At 37.6% G+C, this 15,662-nt stretch overlaps 1 protein-coding gene across 1 annotated transcript in view; it reads left to right on the top strand.

Annotated features, from left to right (window-relative positions):
* DIAPH3 (diaphanous related formin 3) overlaps positions 1–15,662 on the top strand; it is a 503,867-nt gene that overhangs the window by 99,028 nt on the left and 389,177 nt on the right. The window contains exon 5 of the mRNA XM_015536788.2: positions 12,637–12,764. Coding sequence (XP_015392274.2) covers positions 12,637–12,764 — 128 coding nt within the window. The remainder of the gene's footprint in view (positions 1–12,636; positions 12,765–15,662) is intronic.

Here is a 15,662-nt window from a genome sequence, read left to right as displayed (position 1 = left end):
CCTCTCTTGCAGAAAACATTTGAGATCATCCTGTATTATCCTAGCCTCTGCCCTGGAATCAGTCCTTTGTTCAAGGAATGGTTTCTTTTAATGGAGAATGCTATTTAGAAGTTGGGATCTGAATGTTAGGTCTTCTAATGGGCCATCTTTAGGCCCTTTCAGACAGAGCTAAGGCATATATATGTGTATGTATGTATATACATATATATATGTTGATATGGGGATGTATATATGTTGTATATGGAGATGTATATATGTTGATATGTATGAGACGTGTATATGGATGTGTGCATATTTGGAAATTGCATGCATACATGTGTATATATATTAAATATAAGTAAATCCATATGTAGAAAACCTATAGTATACATGTATATACATATACCTTTTATTTATTTTTTCCTTATTTTTAGCTAGCTGTATCTATCCAAATACCTTTTCCTTCAGACCACAAATTTATACTGTTACCTTTGATTTTTATATTCTAGTTTATTTCTCTGAAATAATTACCTATTTGAATTATAATTAGGTCAACTTACTTGGGTTCGTCTCACTTAAGGATTTTCCTCCCGTCCTCTTTGATTTTGTTTTTTTTTTCTTTTTGAGTGTATGAAAAATAAAAAGACATACACAGAGGTATCCCTAAAGCATTGTCACTTACCCTCTTTTCTTTTAGGGTGTTCTGCTCTCTGTCTTACCTACCATATTCCCATCTCCCCGAAGGTACACAATCTCATGAGTTCCTGATTATTTCTTCCTGCCTGTTTTTTTTTTATTTTTATTTTTTATTTATTTATTTTTTCAACGTTTTTTATTTATTTTTGGGACAGAGAGAGACAGAGCATGAACGGGGGAGGGGCAGAGAGAGAGGGAGACACAGAATCGGAAACAGGCTCCAGGCTCCGAGCCATCAGCCCAGAGCCTGACGCGGGGCTCGAACTCACGGACCGCGAGATCGTGACCTGGCTGAAGTCGGACGCTTAACCGACTGCGCCACCCAGGCGCCCCTCTTCCTGCCTGTTTTTGTACAAATAATGAATATATGAATATATCTCTTCATAAACACAAAGTAATACATTCTTTCATAATTTTTCGACTTCAAACTCTGTAATGAAAATCATGCCATACAGCTCAGAGACACCCTCATTCTTATTTATAATTGTGTGTTATGGTTCATGCAATGTGTTCATGATGTGTTGCTCACCATGGTTGATTTGGCTTCTGTTCTCTGGCTGTGGGTAGAAGCAGTTGACTGTTAACTGTTATGGTACATCCTTTTGAGGTTTAGAAGCTAAAAAGCACCTGAGTTCTGGTCATGGTAACCAGATGGAAGTTTATAATAGCAGGACATTGCTTTGAGCAGTTGAAGCAAGTCTTTTTAAATATACAAAATTGTCTAAATAGTCAACTGTTTTATTGAAGGCAATGGGCTAATGTGAGAAAGCTTTCCTGTGAATAGAAGGGATGTCGATGCTAGTTAAGTATTGATGGATAATACGAGGAATGTAATGTGTTGAATTTCTTTTATGCAAGTTAATTTCTGAGTGGCTAAAATTAGTGTTGGATCAATCTGCTTTTTTTTTTTCTTCTGTAGAGCTATTTTAGAAACTGAAAGAGGGAGAGCAGCAGATTTTTCTGTATTTTATCATGTTCCTTTGTAAAATGTACTTGATAATTCTAAACCTTTAACGTATGCTATTTTTAATGTACGCTAAAAGCAGCCTCCAAAATTATAGGAGAAGTTCTTGGTACATAATCATGCTCATTAAATGTTTATGGAAAAAATAATAACTCCTAAAAGAAACTCTTTGCTGAACTTTTTTTTGTTGGTGGTTGGTGAACGCCCCTTTCTGCAGTACTTGTCATTGCTCGTAGTTTCTACTATGAGTTTGCATAATATCATCTCTGAATAACAGATTTTATTGGCACTGGAGATCTGTTGGGGTTGTAAATGTTCTGAAAATAAGTAATTCATACTGCACTGACAGTTTAGTGTTTCTGTTGATCTGTGACATTAGAGATGCTAGAAATCATTTGAAAAATGCAAGGAAATTGTAGTAATGCATTTTAATAGCAATATACATGATAGTAATTTAGATTATAATTACCCCCTTGACAGCAACTGTGTTTACCCGTTTTGCACAGTGCTGACTCTGCAGTTTTCTTAAAATACAGTCATTATCAATGCACACTATTTCTTTAAATAGTCTCCACATTTCATATCTTCTTCTCCTTCACTAGTCTGATCACCTGAATTAGGTACCAAGACCACAGGAGTTCTAATACTAAAGAGATACTGAGGCAGTTAACCTAGAGTTACTGACCGGCAGATAGAAACAGGCACACACACACCAATGCCAGACCACGTGTGCACGCACACTCTCCTCGCTATGAGAACTTATTAGGCTTTTTGACTCCTTTTGTTTTATGCTGATGGAATTTTTGTTGTTCTCTGCAGTTTACCTGCTAAAAATTACAAAGTGAATGTCATTGAGAGGGATCTTGAGTCTAGTAACTTACTTCATATAAAGATCAGTTAAGATTTTGGCGTGTTTGGGTAGCTCAGCCACTTAAGCATCTGGCTCTTGGTTTTAGCTCAGGTCATAATCTCATGCTTCGTGAGTTCAAGACCCGCATGGGGCTCTCCACTATTGGTGCGAGCCTGCTTGGGATTCTCTCTCTCTCCCTCTCTCTCTGTGCCCCTCCTCCACCCCTCTCAAAATAAAGAAATTTTAAAAAAGTTAAGGTTTCAGTGTTTTCTTACAGTCCCCCAATATTTCAAGTTTTTAACTGCCAAAGGCTATATATTTTGGGTCATGTTAAAACATGCTGATTTTTCCTTATGGGTTTAGGTGTGAGTAAGAGACCATTACCCATGGTTGAGGATGTAGTATGGGTACAAGGTACATTCCAGGAGGAATAAGGTATGATTCAATGAGTTGAGTAATTGGGCAAACTTTTGCTTAAAGCAACTATCATGTGTCAGACATTCTACCAGGGACTGAAAGGTCATTGTCCTCACCCACATACACATTAGGGTGGGTCATCTTCCTGCAGAGCCTGCAGGCTTTCTAGAGATAGCTTGTTTTACTGTTTTTAAAATTAGGTCTCCATTGAGTGGTGAATTCTCCATATTTGTATGTAAATCATTCAATTATTTGAAAAATGAAAGAATGTTCTCTAATACTTTCTACCGGTAACTGGAAATAGGATATATTTTTAATTTGTCATGGAGATGGTATTTCAAATTCTGCAAACAAATAAATGAGACAGAATAATGGAGAAATCTACTGAAAAGTTCTGATACCTGACCTGCGATGAAATGCAGGCATTGAGGCAGGTACAGAAGAAATGACTACCATTACCTTTAATAGTTACATAGCAAAAGAAAGAATATTTGGTTTCAGAAATATAGAAATGGTGAGGGAAATAAGTTGTGAAAGTGCATATTACTTTCTATACCTTAGAATACATTTAATAAGGAATCTGACAAGAGGAATGTTATGTACTTTTCTTTCTATCCTGCATTTGGTATTTCAGAATAAAATTTACTAAGGGATTAAAAAAGATTTAAAAATTATGTTGGATAAATATCCTTCTAATTTTTGTGATGTCAGGCAGACATCCTTATCTCACTAATGTGTTTTGATACCACAGGGGATAAAGCTTTCTAAGTATTTTCATCTTCATGGCTAATGGAATCAGAGATAGGCAGACGTGAGTGTCCTTCCTCTCTCCCCCTACTTCCCGCTTCCTTTGAAGTTATGTGAAATGAAAGAAACACAGGAAGAGCTGTGCTTAAAAGGAATATTTCTGATTATTCACGTAATGTATTTCTCCCCACAATTTCCTTTCTTTTGTACCTGTGTGTTGATAGTACTATAATAAAAGGGGGAAATTCTGGTGAAAGCTAATCACCCAATTATCTGGTCTGTTGCCTGTGTCTTTCATTTGAGATATTCCTTTCTGAGTAAGTATTGAGAATTTTTTCTTGTGACTTATCTTCCTCGCCTTTCTTGTTTTAATTCTTACTCTATGTATACCTTAGATTTCATTATAGCCTCGTTCATTCACTGAGTGCCAGCAATTTTACAACGTACTGATGACACAGTGATGAATTAGGCAGAGGCAGACACTGTCTGAGTAGACGTGTAAGACCTTCTCCAGTAAAATACAAAGAGGTACCAGCACATTCACAGATTTGGCCCCTAGCCTTTGCTTTTTTCCTGCTATTACCGCTGCCCTTGTCCTTTCTGACCTCATCATTCACACAGAGGATCCATCCAACATTCAGTCCTCTCATTTTCTCGACTATCATTTCCAGCAATCTTTGGTTTTTCTACCCAACCTCAACCACTCGTTGCCTCCCATAGTAAAATACCACCCCTAAATATGGTTTACAAACTTAGCGGAGCATTACCTGTCTTTCTGCTTACTTAATATTCCCACTGAAAGAATTCCATAACCCTTTTAGAACTACCGATCCATCGACTCTACCATTTGTTCATGTCCATCACTTTCCAACTGCTGCTACATCCTTCTTTCCTTATTGACCTTAGACACATGCTCCATTGTTACCTTCAGTAAACAGTTCTTTTATTTCCCTCTTGGTCCATATAAACTCTCCCCTTGGTTAAACTAAATTTCCTACCTCGTCTGCTTTTGCATCTCAGCACAACATGCATTTGGGAAGAAGCATACAGCCACAAGTAGTGTTTTCTGAATGACTACGGTTGACAAGTGAGCCCTTAACAGATATCCTACCACCTGACCCTTGCCAGCACACTTCTTTGCTTTCTGGAAATGATTTCATACCTTTTCTTATACCTCCAACTCTGCGTCCTCACTTGTAGCCGATTATATTGCTATTTCTATCCCTGAGAAGGTTGATGCAATCACAGTAGAACTTTCACGCCTCACTTCCTAATCACCAGGTCTAACAAGCTACCTGAATCTGTTTCCCTCAACTTTGCTTTTGCTCTTCTTATGGTGATAGACTTTACCTGTGACTGTGTAAGATCATTCCTTCCTCTTGTAGGCTACATCCTGAGTCATCTGCTTGAGTTTTTTGTTTGTTTACTTGTTTGTTTCCCTGCATCTTTACCTACCTTCTTCTGCATTATTAGTTTCTTCCTCCCTGCTTGGTCATTTCCATCAGCCTGCAAACATCTTGTAGTTTCCCCCAAAGAAAATCCACACTATAGCTCCCCACCAACTGCTGCCCCAGTTCTTTGCTCTCCTTTATGGGAAATCTCCTCACAAGAGTTGCCCCCTTTTTTTTTTCTTTCCCCTTGAACTTTGGACCGGGTTTATCCCCAGTCCACCACTCTTGAGGCTCTTGACAGGGAATCAATGATCAGTAGATGGCAGCACTGCTCACTTAGTTGTTAAGACCAAAACTTCAGCATCATCTTTGAATTTAACTTCTTTCAATACCTCACCTCCAAACTATCAGCCAGTCTTGACTGATCTAACTTCATATTGAGCAGATCTCATGCCTTCCATCACTGGCTCCTTGTACCAGGCTACTGTCCACTCTTGACCAGACGCTGTACTGGCCTTCTAACGGTGGTCTTGTTTCACATTTTGCTCCTTACATTCTGTCGCGACACAGTAGTTAGAACAGTCTTTAAAAAGCGTTTGATTTTGGGGAGCCTGGGTGGCTCAGTCGGTTAAGTGTCTGACTCGTGATTTTGGCTCAGGTCATGTTCCCAGGGTGGTGGTATTGAGCCATGCTTAAGAGAATCTTAAGATGCTCTCTGTTTCTCTCTCTCTCTGCCTCTGTTGCTGTCTCTCTCTCCTTGTCCCTCCTCCCCCCCCCCCCCCCCGCCCATCTCCCCCACTTGGGTGTACTCTCTAAAAAAAAAAAAAATGTTTTTTGATTTTAATAGATCTTAGAATTTATCTGCTGGATATCTGCCAATAGTTTTCCATCCATTCAGAATAAACCTGAAGCCCTCACCATCAGAGACCAGAGAACTTTGTGTTAAATAGCCAGACAGTAAACGTTTCAGGCTTTGCAAGTCACATAGGGTTTCAGTTACTTCTGCCAGTGCCAGTGTTTCCTCTTCCTCCTCTTCCTTTTTACAAGCGTTTAAAAATGTAAGCAACACTCTTAGCTCGGGAGTCCTACAAAAACATTTCGCACTCAGGTGGCTGTTTGTTGATCCCCTGCCTCCAATACCAGCTTGTTGTGTCTCTCTTGTCCTGTTCAACTCTGTCATTTCCTGGGATTTTGAGGTGTCGTTTTACCATCCTTTGAATATACCTAGTTCTTTCCTGCCTTTTGCTTTTGCTTGAAACATGTTTCATTCTCCTCTTCATTCTGGTTTCTGCTGAATGTTATTTTCTTAGGAGAATGTCATTTGCTCAGACTTGGAACTCTTTAATAGCTGCTTCTGCTACCACTTAGGTCACCTGTGTCTACATCATGTAAACAATGTCTGGAAAGAGTAGATGCTCACAGTATCCTCTATACAATAAATAAGAGTGGCGAGTGTTAAGAAGAAGGAATCCGTGGACGGGGGATTCCCCTTTTGTGGCTCGGAAGAGGCCTATCCCAGGAAGTGAGTCTCAGCCCAGATGTGCTGTCTGGGAGTAGGCTTGTGCAAAGATTCAGTAGTGATTGTGACAGTTTGGGTGAAAGGGGAGGGTGTTAAGAGGAAAGAATCTCGGGCAAAAAGGTGGAGGTTTTTAGATAATAAATTGCTCAAACTGGAAGACTTTCTATGGCTGAAATAAAGAGTTACTTTGAGCCAGTGAAATTATTCTGTCTTTCCCAGTGTTTGTTGGTGAAGTCTACCTGCTGCCCCATTTAAGATGCTGTCTGTCTGTACCTCCATCTTCCACCCAAATACAACAAAAACTATTGACACGTTTGCTTTTATACTGTTAGCTAGAGAGTGGAGCAGGACAAAGGACTGACAGGTTGGTCTTGGTCTTTCATATACATACAACCATATATTATGTGCTCTTTTTTGTTTGGCTTTTTTTAACCCAGCAGTTTTTTTTTTGGGGGGGGGGGTGGGTTCATCTATCTGGTTGCATTATGAGTGAGTCTTTTTTATTGTTGTACAGTATTCCATTGAATAGATATACCACAACTCAATGCATAGTTGGGTTGTTCCCAGTGTTTGAATATTATGAATAAAACACCTCTGAACATTGTATGAATTTTTGTTGTTTTGTTTTTTCTCCTGCGTAATACCTCGCTGTATAATTGCGGAGTCCTCTGGTCAGTGTACATTTATCTTTAAAAAAAAAAAAACAACAACAAAAAACCTGCCAGACTTTTTGCCAAAGTGGCAACACCATTTTACGTTTCCACCAGTAGTATAGGTGACTTTTAGGTGCTTCACATCCTCCCCTCTCTAGGGGATGTGAAGTGTTACCTCATTCGTGGTGAGTTGTTTGTTTGTTTTTGTTTTTTTCACTTGTGGTTTTAAACCGCATTTCCCTGGTGGCAAATCATCTTGAACATTATTTCATGTGATTATTGGCCATTCATGTATCTTCTTTCATGAAGTCTTTTGATCATTTTTTAAACTGGGTTATTTGTCTTATTACTACTGAGTTGTAGGACTTCATTGAAAGTTCTGAATACAAATCTTTATGAGATGCATTTATTGTTGGGAGAGGCAGTCTGCCATGGTTCCTGAGTACCTCTGTATATTTATTCTAGTTACACCAAGAATGGAAGGCTTGACTGCTCTTTACTGAATCCATTTCTCAGGGTTGTGCTTGCAGTGAGCTGCCTTGAAAGGTGGTTATGTCTCCCTGTAGACGATGAGCAGGCTTGTTATTGTTCACTTTAAAATTGGTGAGTTCCCCATGCTCAGTATCCTATAATGCATTCTACGGCATGTGGAGGCGTTGATCATCCATCAGGGAGCCCTGTGTTGCCCCTGTGGGACTTGGTGGATCAGGGAACCAACACAGGCATAATACAGCCCTTTGTCTCTAACTGCGGACTCATGTTTTCTGCCGCCATTCAGGAACCAGTAACAGGCTCATTTAGCTTGTTACGTTATGTAGACTCGAACTGCACACTTCTTGACTTGTATTATGGATATTTTCCCCTAGCCTGTGGCTTCCTTTTCATTGTCTCAATAAAACTATCTTAAGAGTTGTTTGAAAAATTGAAGGTTTAAATTTTGATGAAGTCTAATTTATGAATAATTTTCTAGTTAGTGCCTCTTGTCCTAAGAAATCTTTGCCTTCCCGTAGGTAGTGAAGCTTTTCATCTATGTTTTCTTATAGACATTAAGTTTTAGCTTGCACATTTAGGTCTAAGGTCTAGGTTCACTTTTTCTCATTTGGATGTCCTGTTGTTCCAGCACTATTTGTTGAAGAGATTCTTCTTACCCCATTAAATTACATTAACACCTTGGTTGAAAATCATTGACTACATAGGTGCAAGTGTATTTCTGGATTCTTTTCTATTGATGCTTCTACTATTCTAACTTGATTTTAGTAGCTTTATAGTAAATCGTGAAATTGGAAAAATCCCCCCAACTTTATTCTTTTAAATTGCTCTACTTTAGGTTTCCTGCATTTCCATATAAATTTTATTTTTTTTCCATATAAATTTTAGAAGCTGCTTCTCAATTTCTGAAAAACTTGCTGGGATTCTGATGGTGAATATATTGAATATATACATTGTCCTTCAGAAAATGTATTTCTTAACAATGTCTTAATAATACCGAGCCTTCTGACCCATGAACTTGGCATAAGCTCATTGATTTAGGTCCTCTTTAATACCTCTTCACAATATTTGTAGTTCTCCATATAGGTATTTATCTTCTTTTGTTAAAAATTTTCCTCATTATTTTGTGAGGGCTTTTTTTGATGCTATTTGAAGTGTTAAATTGTAAAATTTCATTTCTCACTTACTAGTAATATTTAGAAATAAAAAAATATTTTTTAAAGGTTGAGCTTTTATTCTGTGATCTTGCTGAATTCATGTAGATAATTTCATCTGCAAGTAGAGACTGTCTTACTTCTTCTTCTTTTCTAATCTCTATTGTTGCTGTCGTTATTGCCTTGCCATACTAGTTTGTACCTCCAGTAAAATACTGAATAGGAATGGGAAGATCCAACATGCTTCTCGCATCTCCACTACTGTGGGGGCACCAATGAGTTGGTTTGACCAACATGGGAATTATAGTAGCTGGAAGACTTTATGAATGGGGGCATATGATGTCCTATTTTGTGTCATGAAACAAACTAAAGAATTACTAAGTTCAGTGATCCAAAAATCTCTCTGGATCTCATAGAGCCTGGATTCAGTCAGCTTCCATGTCATGGAATTGGCATCTTCTGGTTCAACTGAGTTTACTTATAACTATAGTCAGAAGATGGAAGAGTACAAATTCCATTGTTTTAATATAACTAGCTCCTTATCTTTCATAATGGAAGTCAAAGGTAATATTGAAAACTTAGAAGTTTAAGAAAATCGGAGTAAACATGTTATTTAGACATATTAAGTAACCATCAGAAGCAACAGTTAAGGGAATTAAAAGTGATGGCCTCTGAAAGATAGGGTTAAGTGGTGGGGCAGGTGATTACTTTTTTTTTTTTTTTAATCACCTTTATTTTTTATTTACTTATTTTTTAAAAATTTATTTATTTTTGACAGAGACAGAGTGCGAGCATGAGCTGGGAAGGTGCAGAGAGAGAGAGAGAGGGAGACCCAGAATCCGAAGCAGGCTCCAGGCTCCAAGCTGTCAGCACAGAGCCTGACGCGGGGCTCGAACTCACAAACTGCAAGATGATGACCTGGGCCTAAGTTGGCTGCTTAACCGACTGAGCCACCCAGGGACCCCTAAATCACTTTTGCTTTTATTCAAATGCATTTATTGCTTTTTATTCTTACATTTTAAACGTATTGACTATATGTGCTTACCCATTTTTTGTTGAAAGGAACCAGTTGATCTCAGCTTTGGTGTATTTTGATCCCTCCATATCATAATTATTTCAGTGATAAATTCAGAAAGTACTACAAAAAGATCTAGTTTAACTTCTGTTGATACATATTTTGATAAAAATATTGACCTGATGGGTCACCTGGGTGGCTCTATTGGTTAAGCATCTGACTCTTGATTTTGGCTCAGATCATGATCTCACAGTTCATGAGATCAAGCCCTGCATGGGCCTCTGCTCTGAGAGTGAGGAGCCTGCTTGGGATTCATTCTCTCTCTCTCTCTCTCTCTCTCTCTCTCTCTCTCTCTCTTTCTCTCTCTCTCCCTCTCTCCCTGCTTGCATGCGTGTGCTCACTTACTTTCTCTCTCAAAAGAAATAAGTAAGCATTAAAAAAATATTGACAGCATGTACAGGAAACTTGACAAATTAAGATACCAAGAAAGTATATTGGGCAACCTAAGCGCCCAATAATATGGGTCTAAATTATGTAAGTAATGGTATGTTAACAGTCTGTAGCCAGGAAAAATATTTTCATTTAAGATGTGGGATATATTCATGAAATATTACTAAAGATAAAAGTAGCCTACTGAACAATCTGTATGACAGAATATTTTTGAAAGTAAAGTACATGTGTTTATGAATGTATATGGAATATTACATATTCTAAATGAGAAAAAACACTTAAAAGAGAAATACCAAATTGAGTCATTTTGAGGCATTTTTTTTTTCCTAGTGCTTTTCTGATTTCCAAATTTTCTGTGTTGAACAGACAATACTTAAGTAATTTAAAGCAGAAAAGGATACCGAAAATGCTGTCAGTACAAGTTGAATGTATTCTTTTTAATAATACGTGACAGTCACTGATTTCAAAAGTGTTTATTTTCACTAAATCATTTCATTTCTCCTTTCAAATTTATTTTTGTAGATTTTGCTCAATTTTGTTTTTCTTTTTGGTAAATAACCACTCTGCTATTGATGAAAACCCTCTGTCTTTCCTGTGCTAATTTGTTTTGTGTTATTGGAAGTGTTTTCTTGGACAATATTATGGCAAATTAATAATACAAAATTAAAAAAAAAGTGGATCTGATTTCCTGACACCCCAACTAATCTGCTCTTGAACATGTATAATTCCTTCCCCTTGGATGTGTAATCCGTAATTTAAGTAGATTCAGTTCTGGACTTTGTTCATGCTGCTTCATTTTTTCCATCTGGACTATGTTTGTGCCTTTCTAACCAGTCTTGCTGCTTCTGTTGCTTCTCATCTGAAAGTAAAATCAGAGTTCTTTGGGTGGCCTCTGAGGGTACAGTCCCTTCCATTACAACTTTTCAGTTACAGGTATGGTTACTTCTCTGTCCTTCACACCTTTATTCTAATACTCAAGTTTGAGGCCTTCAGATTCTTCTGCGAGTCTTTCTGTGACCACACTGTTTGAAATTGCAAACCACCTCCTGTGCTCCTTATTCTACTTCTCTGCTTTTATGTTTCTCTGTAGCACTTTTCCGTAGCTACAAAGCAACTACTTTAACTGCTTAGTTCATTTATTGACTGCCTGGCTTTATTCTTCTCCATGGAGAAGAAAGCTCCATGTACCTAGGGATGTTTGTCTCTTATTGACTGTTCTCTGTATAGCACTTCAAACAGTGTCTGACACTTAGTAGGCACGAAATGTTGAATAATGAATGAACTCCAGCTCTTCTAATCTGCATTTTATACTGCTGCCAGAGTGATCCTTCCAAAACTGCCCTGGAAAATCTGATTGATTATCGGTGCTCTGTCCCTCCCTGATCTGGCTGATATCTTTGGCTATAAGTGCTTCTGGTTTTCTTTGTGGTTGTACACATGTGCCCTATTTCAGTCTGGAAGAAGTTCCTAATTCTCAGTTCCCTTAACTGACTTTCCTTCGCGCTTTTACTCGGGCTTCCCTCATCTGCTCACCAAGTTAGGAATTCCTCCTCTGGGTCCTTAGGTAGGTACTGTATAGCAGGAATTAGATTCACCAGAAAGTATTACTACTGTGCTTGCATTTCTCCTTCCAGACTTAGGTTTTGATCATCTCTTTGTATATTGTGCTTAGAACTAGGCACTTACTGGTAGTTGAGTCAGTAGCTTCAAGGCTTTTTTTGTGGTGCTTAGAAGATTAGTTTTAACAGGGCTTTTCTTGTATTGAGTTTTGATTTTTATGTTGCAAGTGCCTAAAATAGATTACTCTATTTTCAGATATTTCCTATGATATGTATGTCTCCACACTTCATTGTTTTCCATGATATTTTGCATTTGAGAAAGTCCTTTTACTTTTAAAATAAATTTTTTAGTGTTTATTTATTTTTGAGAGCAAGACAGAATGCAAGCCGGGGAGGAGGCAGAGAGAGAGGGAGACACAGAATCTGAAGCAGGCTCCAGGCTCTGAGCTGTCAGCACAGAGCCCGACGTGGGGCTCAAACTCACAACCGTGAGATCATGACCTGAGCCGAAGTCAGATACTTAAACAACTAAGCCACCCAGGCACCCTGAGAAAGTCCTTTTAATTTGCAAACCTTTTGGTGTTTCATCTTTGGTGAATATCGTAGATGATAATTTATATTTGTGAGCAGAGGAATCATTCCTGCAAAGTAAGACTGCTCGGAGTAGTTGCATGCAGCTGCTATATGAAAGATAGGATTAATGTAATTGATAGTGCTTTAATGAAGATAAATTTTTTTTTCTTTAAATTACAGGGAAGTCTTAAGAATAGGCGACAGATCTCACCTCAGGAATTCATCCATGAACTGAAAATGGGGTCTGCAGATGACATTGTCACATGCCTGGAGTCCCTCCGCGTATCTTTGACTAGTAATCCTGTCAGGTAATTCATCTATCTGAACATCATCAGGGCATGTTAGTAAATTAAACAGATGTCTTTAATCTGTTATTTTCATTTAACACTTTCTTTATAGTATCTGTTCCTGGGTGGTATACCTCAATGGTGTCTCAGGGTAAAAACTGAGTATCTAATGTTTGTATGCATAATGTAATATAATGCCATCAGTACTTTTGTGTTTATTACCAAGTGATACATAGCCTGGGGACTTAAAAACAAGAACAAATTTACTCTTTTTTTCCTTAAAAATGTGAAGAAATGGTGTTTTTTAAAAGAAAATCACCATGATCAAAAACTATCAATGTAACATGGCTGAGTTACATGCGAATTTTGGTATTGTATATATAGTGGCTGATTTTTGTTTGACACACAAAGAAATACTATTATTTAACTCATCCTTTATTGGAAATTATGTCTTTATAGGAGCACATAGGTTAGTATTGCCAGATGTAGTGAGTCAAAATACAAGATGCCGAGTGAAATCTGAATTTCAGATATACGGACACTGAGATTTTGTTTATCTGGAATCCAAATTTAACTAGGTGTCCTGGATCCAGCAACTCTAATAGAGATGCCTCTATAAATCAAGTTTTAGACTTTTAGGCTCAGAATATTCTTGAAAAAGTTCAAGCAGAAGTTGTTATGAAATGTCTGAGCAGTCATAAAATTTCAGAGCTGTAAGGGTCTGAGGTAGATCAGTTTTGGCTTCTTTTGTATAATAAATGAATGCTTGTTTTTGCATAAGAAAATACTGTGTATTAGATGTGTGTAAGATATGTGTGTTTGAGGGGCACCTGGGCGGCTCAGTCAGTTGTGTGTCTGACCTTTGCCCAGGCCATGATCTCATGCTTCGTGAGTTCGAGCCCCAGGTGGGGCTGTGTGCTGACAGCTCAGAGTCTGGAGCCTGCTTCAGATTCTGTGTCTCCCTCTCTCTCTTTGCCTGCACAGTCTGTCTCTCTCTCTGTCAAAAATAAATAAACATTAAAAAAAATTTTTGAAAAGTGTGTGTGTGTGTGTGTGTGTGTGTGTGTGTGTATAAATAATTGTCAGGGCTAGAATGACTACAGAGGTTAATAATATGTAATAGAATCTCTTTGATGTCTGCTCTGTTACTACTTTTTTGGACATTTCTGAAGTTGGGCTACAGTATGAAAAAATCCTTCACAGTACACCTATTTAAAACGAAAAGACCTTACCTGTTGAGACATGAAGTGAGTGAGGTTTAACTGAGGAGTGTGAAGAGGAAACAAAGTATATTTCAACTTTATCTTTGTTTTTCCATATTTCCCCACATCCAGCCTGTTTTCTAGGCTGTAAGCTTAATGAGGGGAAGGAGACCAGGACTTGCTATGTCTTACTTACTTCTCTTTACCACTCATAGCACACAGTACATAAAAAGTACTCAGTGAATACTTGTCGATTGAAACAATGAAGTTTAATTTGAGCTTCCTTCAGTTTTACCTTGGCTATTGTTAGACACTGAGTTGAATTGAGAATTTATTTGGCAGGTATAATCATACATGAAGAACTCTGCTTTCCAGTTGAATCTGCTTTCCAGTTGAATCTGTACCTATTTAATATATTCATTTAAAAAATAATTACTGAGCACCTAATACTTACAAAGCCCTGTCTTGTGGGGCTTGGGTAAATAGCAAAGCAGATCCAGGTCCTGTACTTATGGAGTTTAAATGTAGCAAAAGGATATTTTGGGGTTGACTGGAGAGATGCACTCCATGTCTTAGTTTATCTGGCAACCACTGAGCAATGGTTGTTTTTGTGGTTTTTCAATTTGATTAGAAGCAGACCCTTCTTGCTATCTTCATAATTTGATTAGGTGACTATGATAGCAAAAGGAAAACTTTTATGTATGAATTCATGTATATTACAGCAGATACATTTATATGTGATTTCGCCTTAAACTGCTATATTACCTGCTATATTACCAGGAATCCACAAGCTATCGATGTTTCCCTATAAATGATAGAAATCTTACCATTGGAGAAGTTTTTCTGAAATTGTGGCACTTGATGTAGAGAGAAAATTGAGAAGATACTCAAGATTATTTCTGTGTGCAGTGCTCCAGTTAGTGGAATGGCTTCTTTGGATGTGTAAAAGTTGAATTTATGCCTATGTTCAAATCTTTGGACTTTTCTATTAGTTTTGTGTCTGCTGGTAAAGTGTGTTTTTCATATTTTTTGATGTATAGTGTGTGACTCAATTTCAAGAGAAAAATAATTAAAATTCTTTTAAGAATCTTTTGAGATCGTTGTTAGCCCTGTAGTATTATTGAGTAAATCAGAGTTAAAATTCTTCAATGTCTGTGAATAAATTTGAAAAAAAGAAACATGAGAACTGATTAATGATGGTTCTCCAATGTTGGTTTGGGATTGAGTTTTATTTAAATAAAAAGTCAAGGATCAAGAAGAAAACCTCCCTTCCCTCCACCCCACCCCCATCTAGATATGCAATACTTGCAGAATCATTTATCTGCTTCTGAAACGCTACCTACCAATTATGAGCCATGTCAACCTTCTACCCTCCAGACAGTGAATTATGTGAAAACCAGTGCATTAAATATCATGTTATTTGCCACCTTTTATGAAGAGTTGATTTGAAGACCACAAAGTTCTTCTGTTTTGAAGTTTTATTGATTATTCAATATTCTCGGTGACAGTTTAAAGCTAAAAGACACAGTGCTTTAGTTTTGGAACACTAAGAAAAGACCAGCTTCTTCAAATTGTCAATTATAACTGTTAGTGGATCTTGACATAGACAACAATTATGTTTCAGCTATTGAACATGTTGAGGTGGAAACGTAAAAAAGTAGACACTAACATTATTATGATTGATAACAAGCATTTTCGTCCATACTCATCTATGCAG

The sequence above is a fragment of the Panthera tigris genome, chromosome A1 (assembly GCF_018350195.1).
Source record: "Panthera tigris isolate Pti1 chromosome A1, P.tigris_Pti1_mat1.1, whole genome shotgun sequence".
NCBI classification, from domain to species: Eukaryota; Metazoa; Chordata; class Mammalia; order Carnivora; family Felidae; genus Panthera; species Panthera tigris.
The sequence above is the reverse complement of the archived record's forward strand: the minus strand, read 5'-3'. Positions and strand labels throughout refer to the sequence as shown.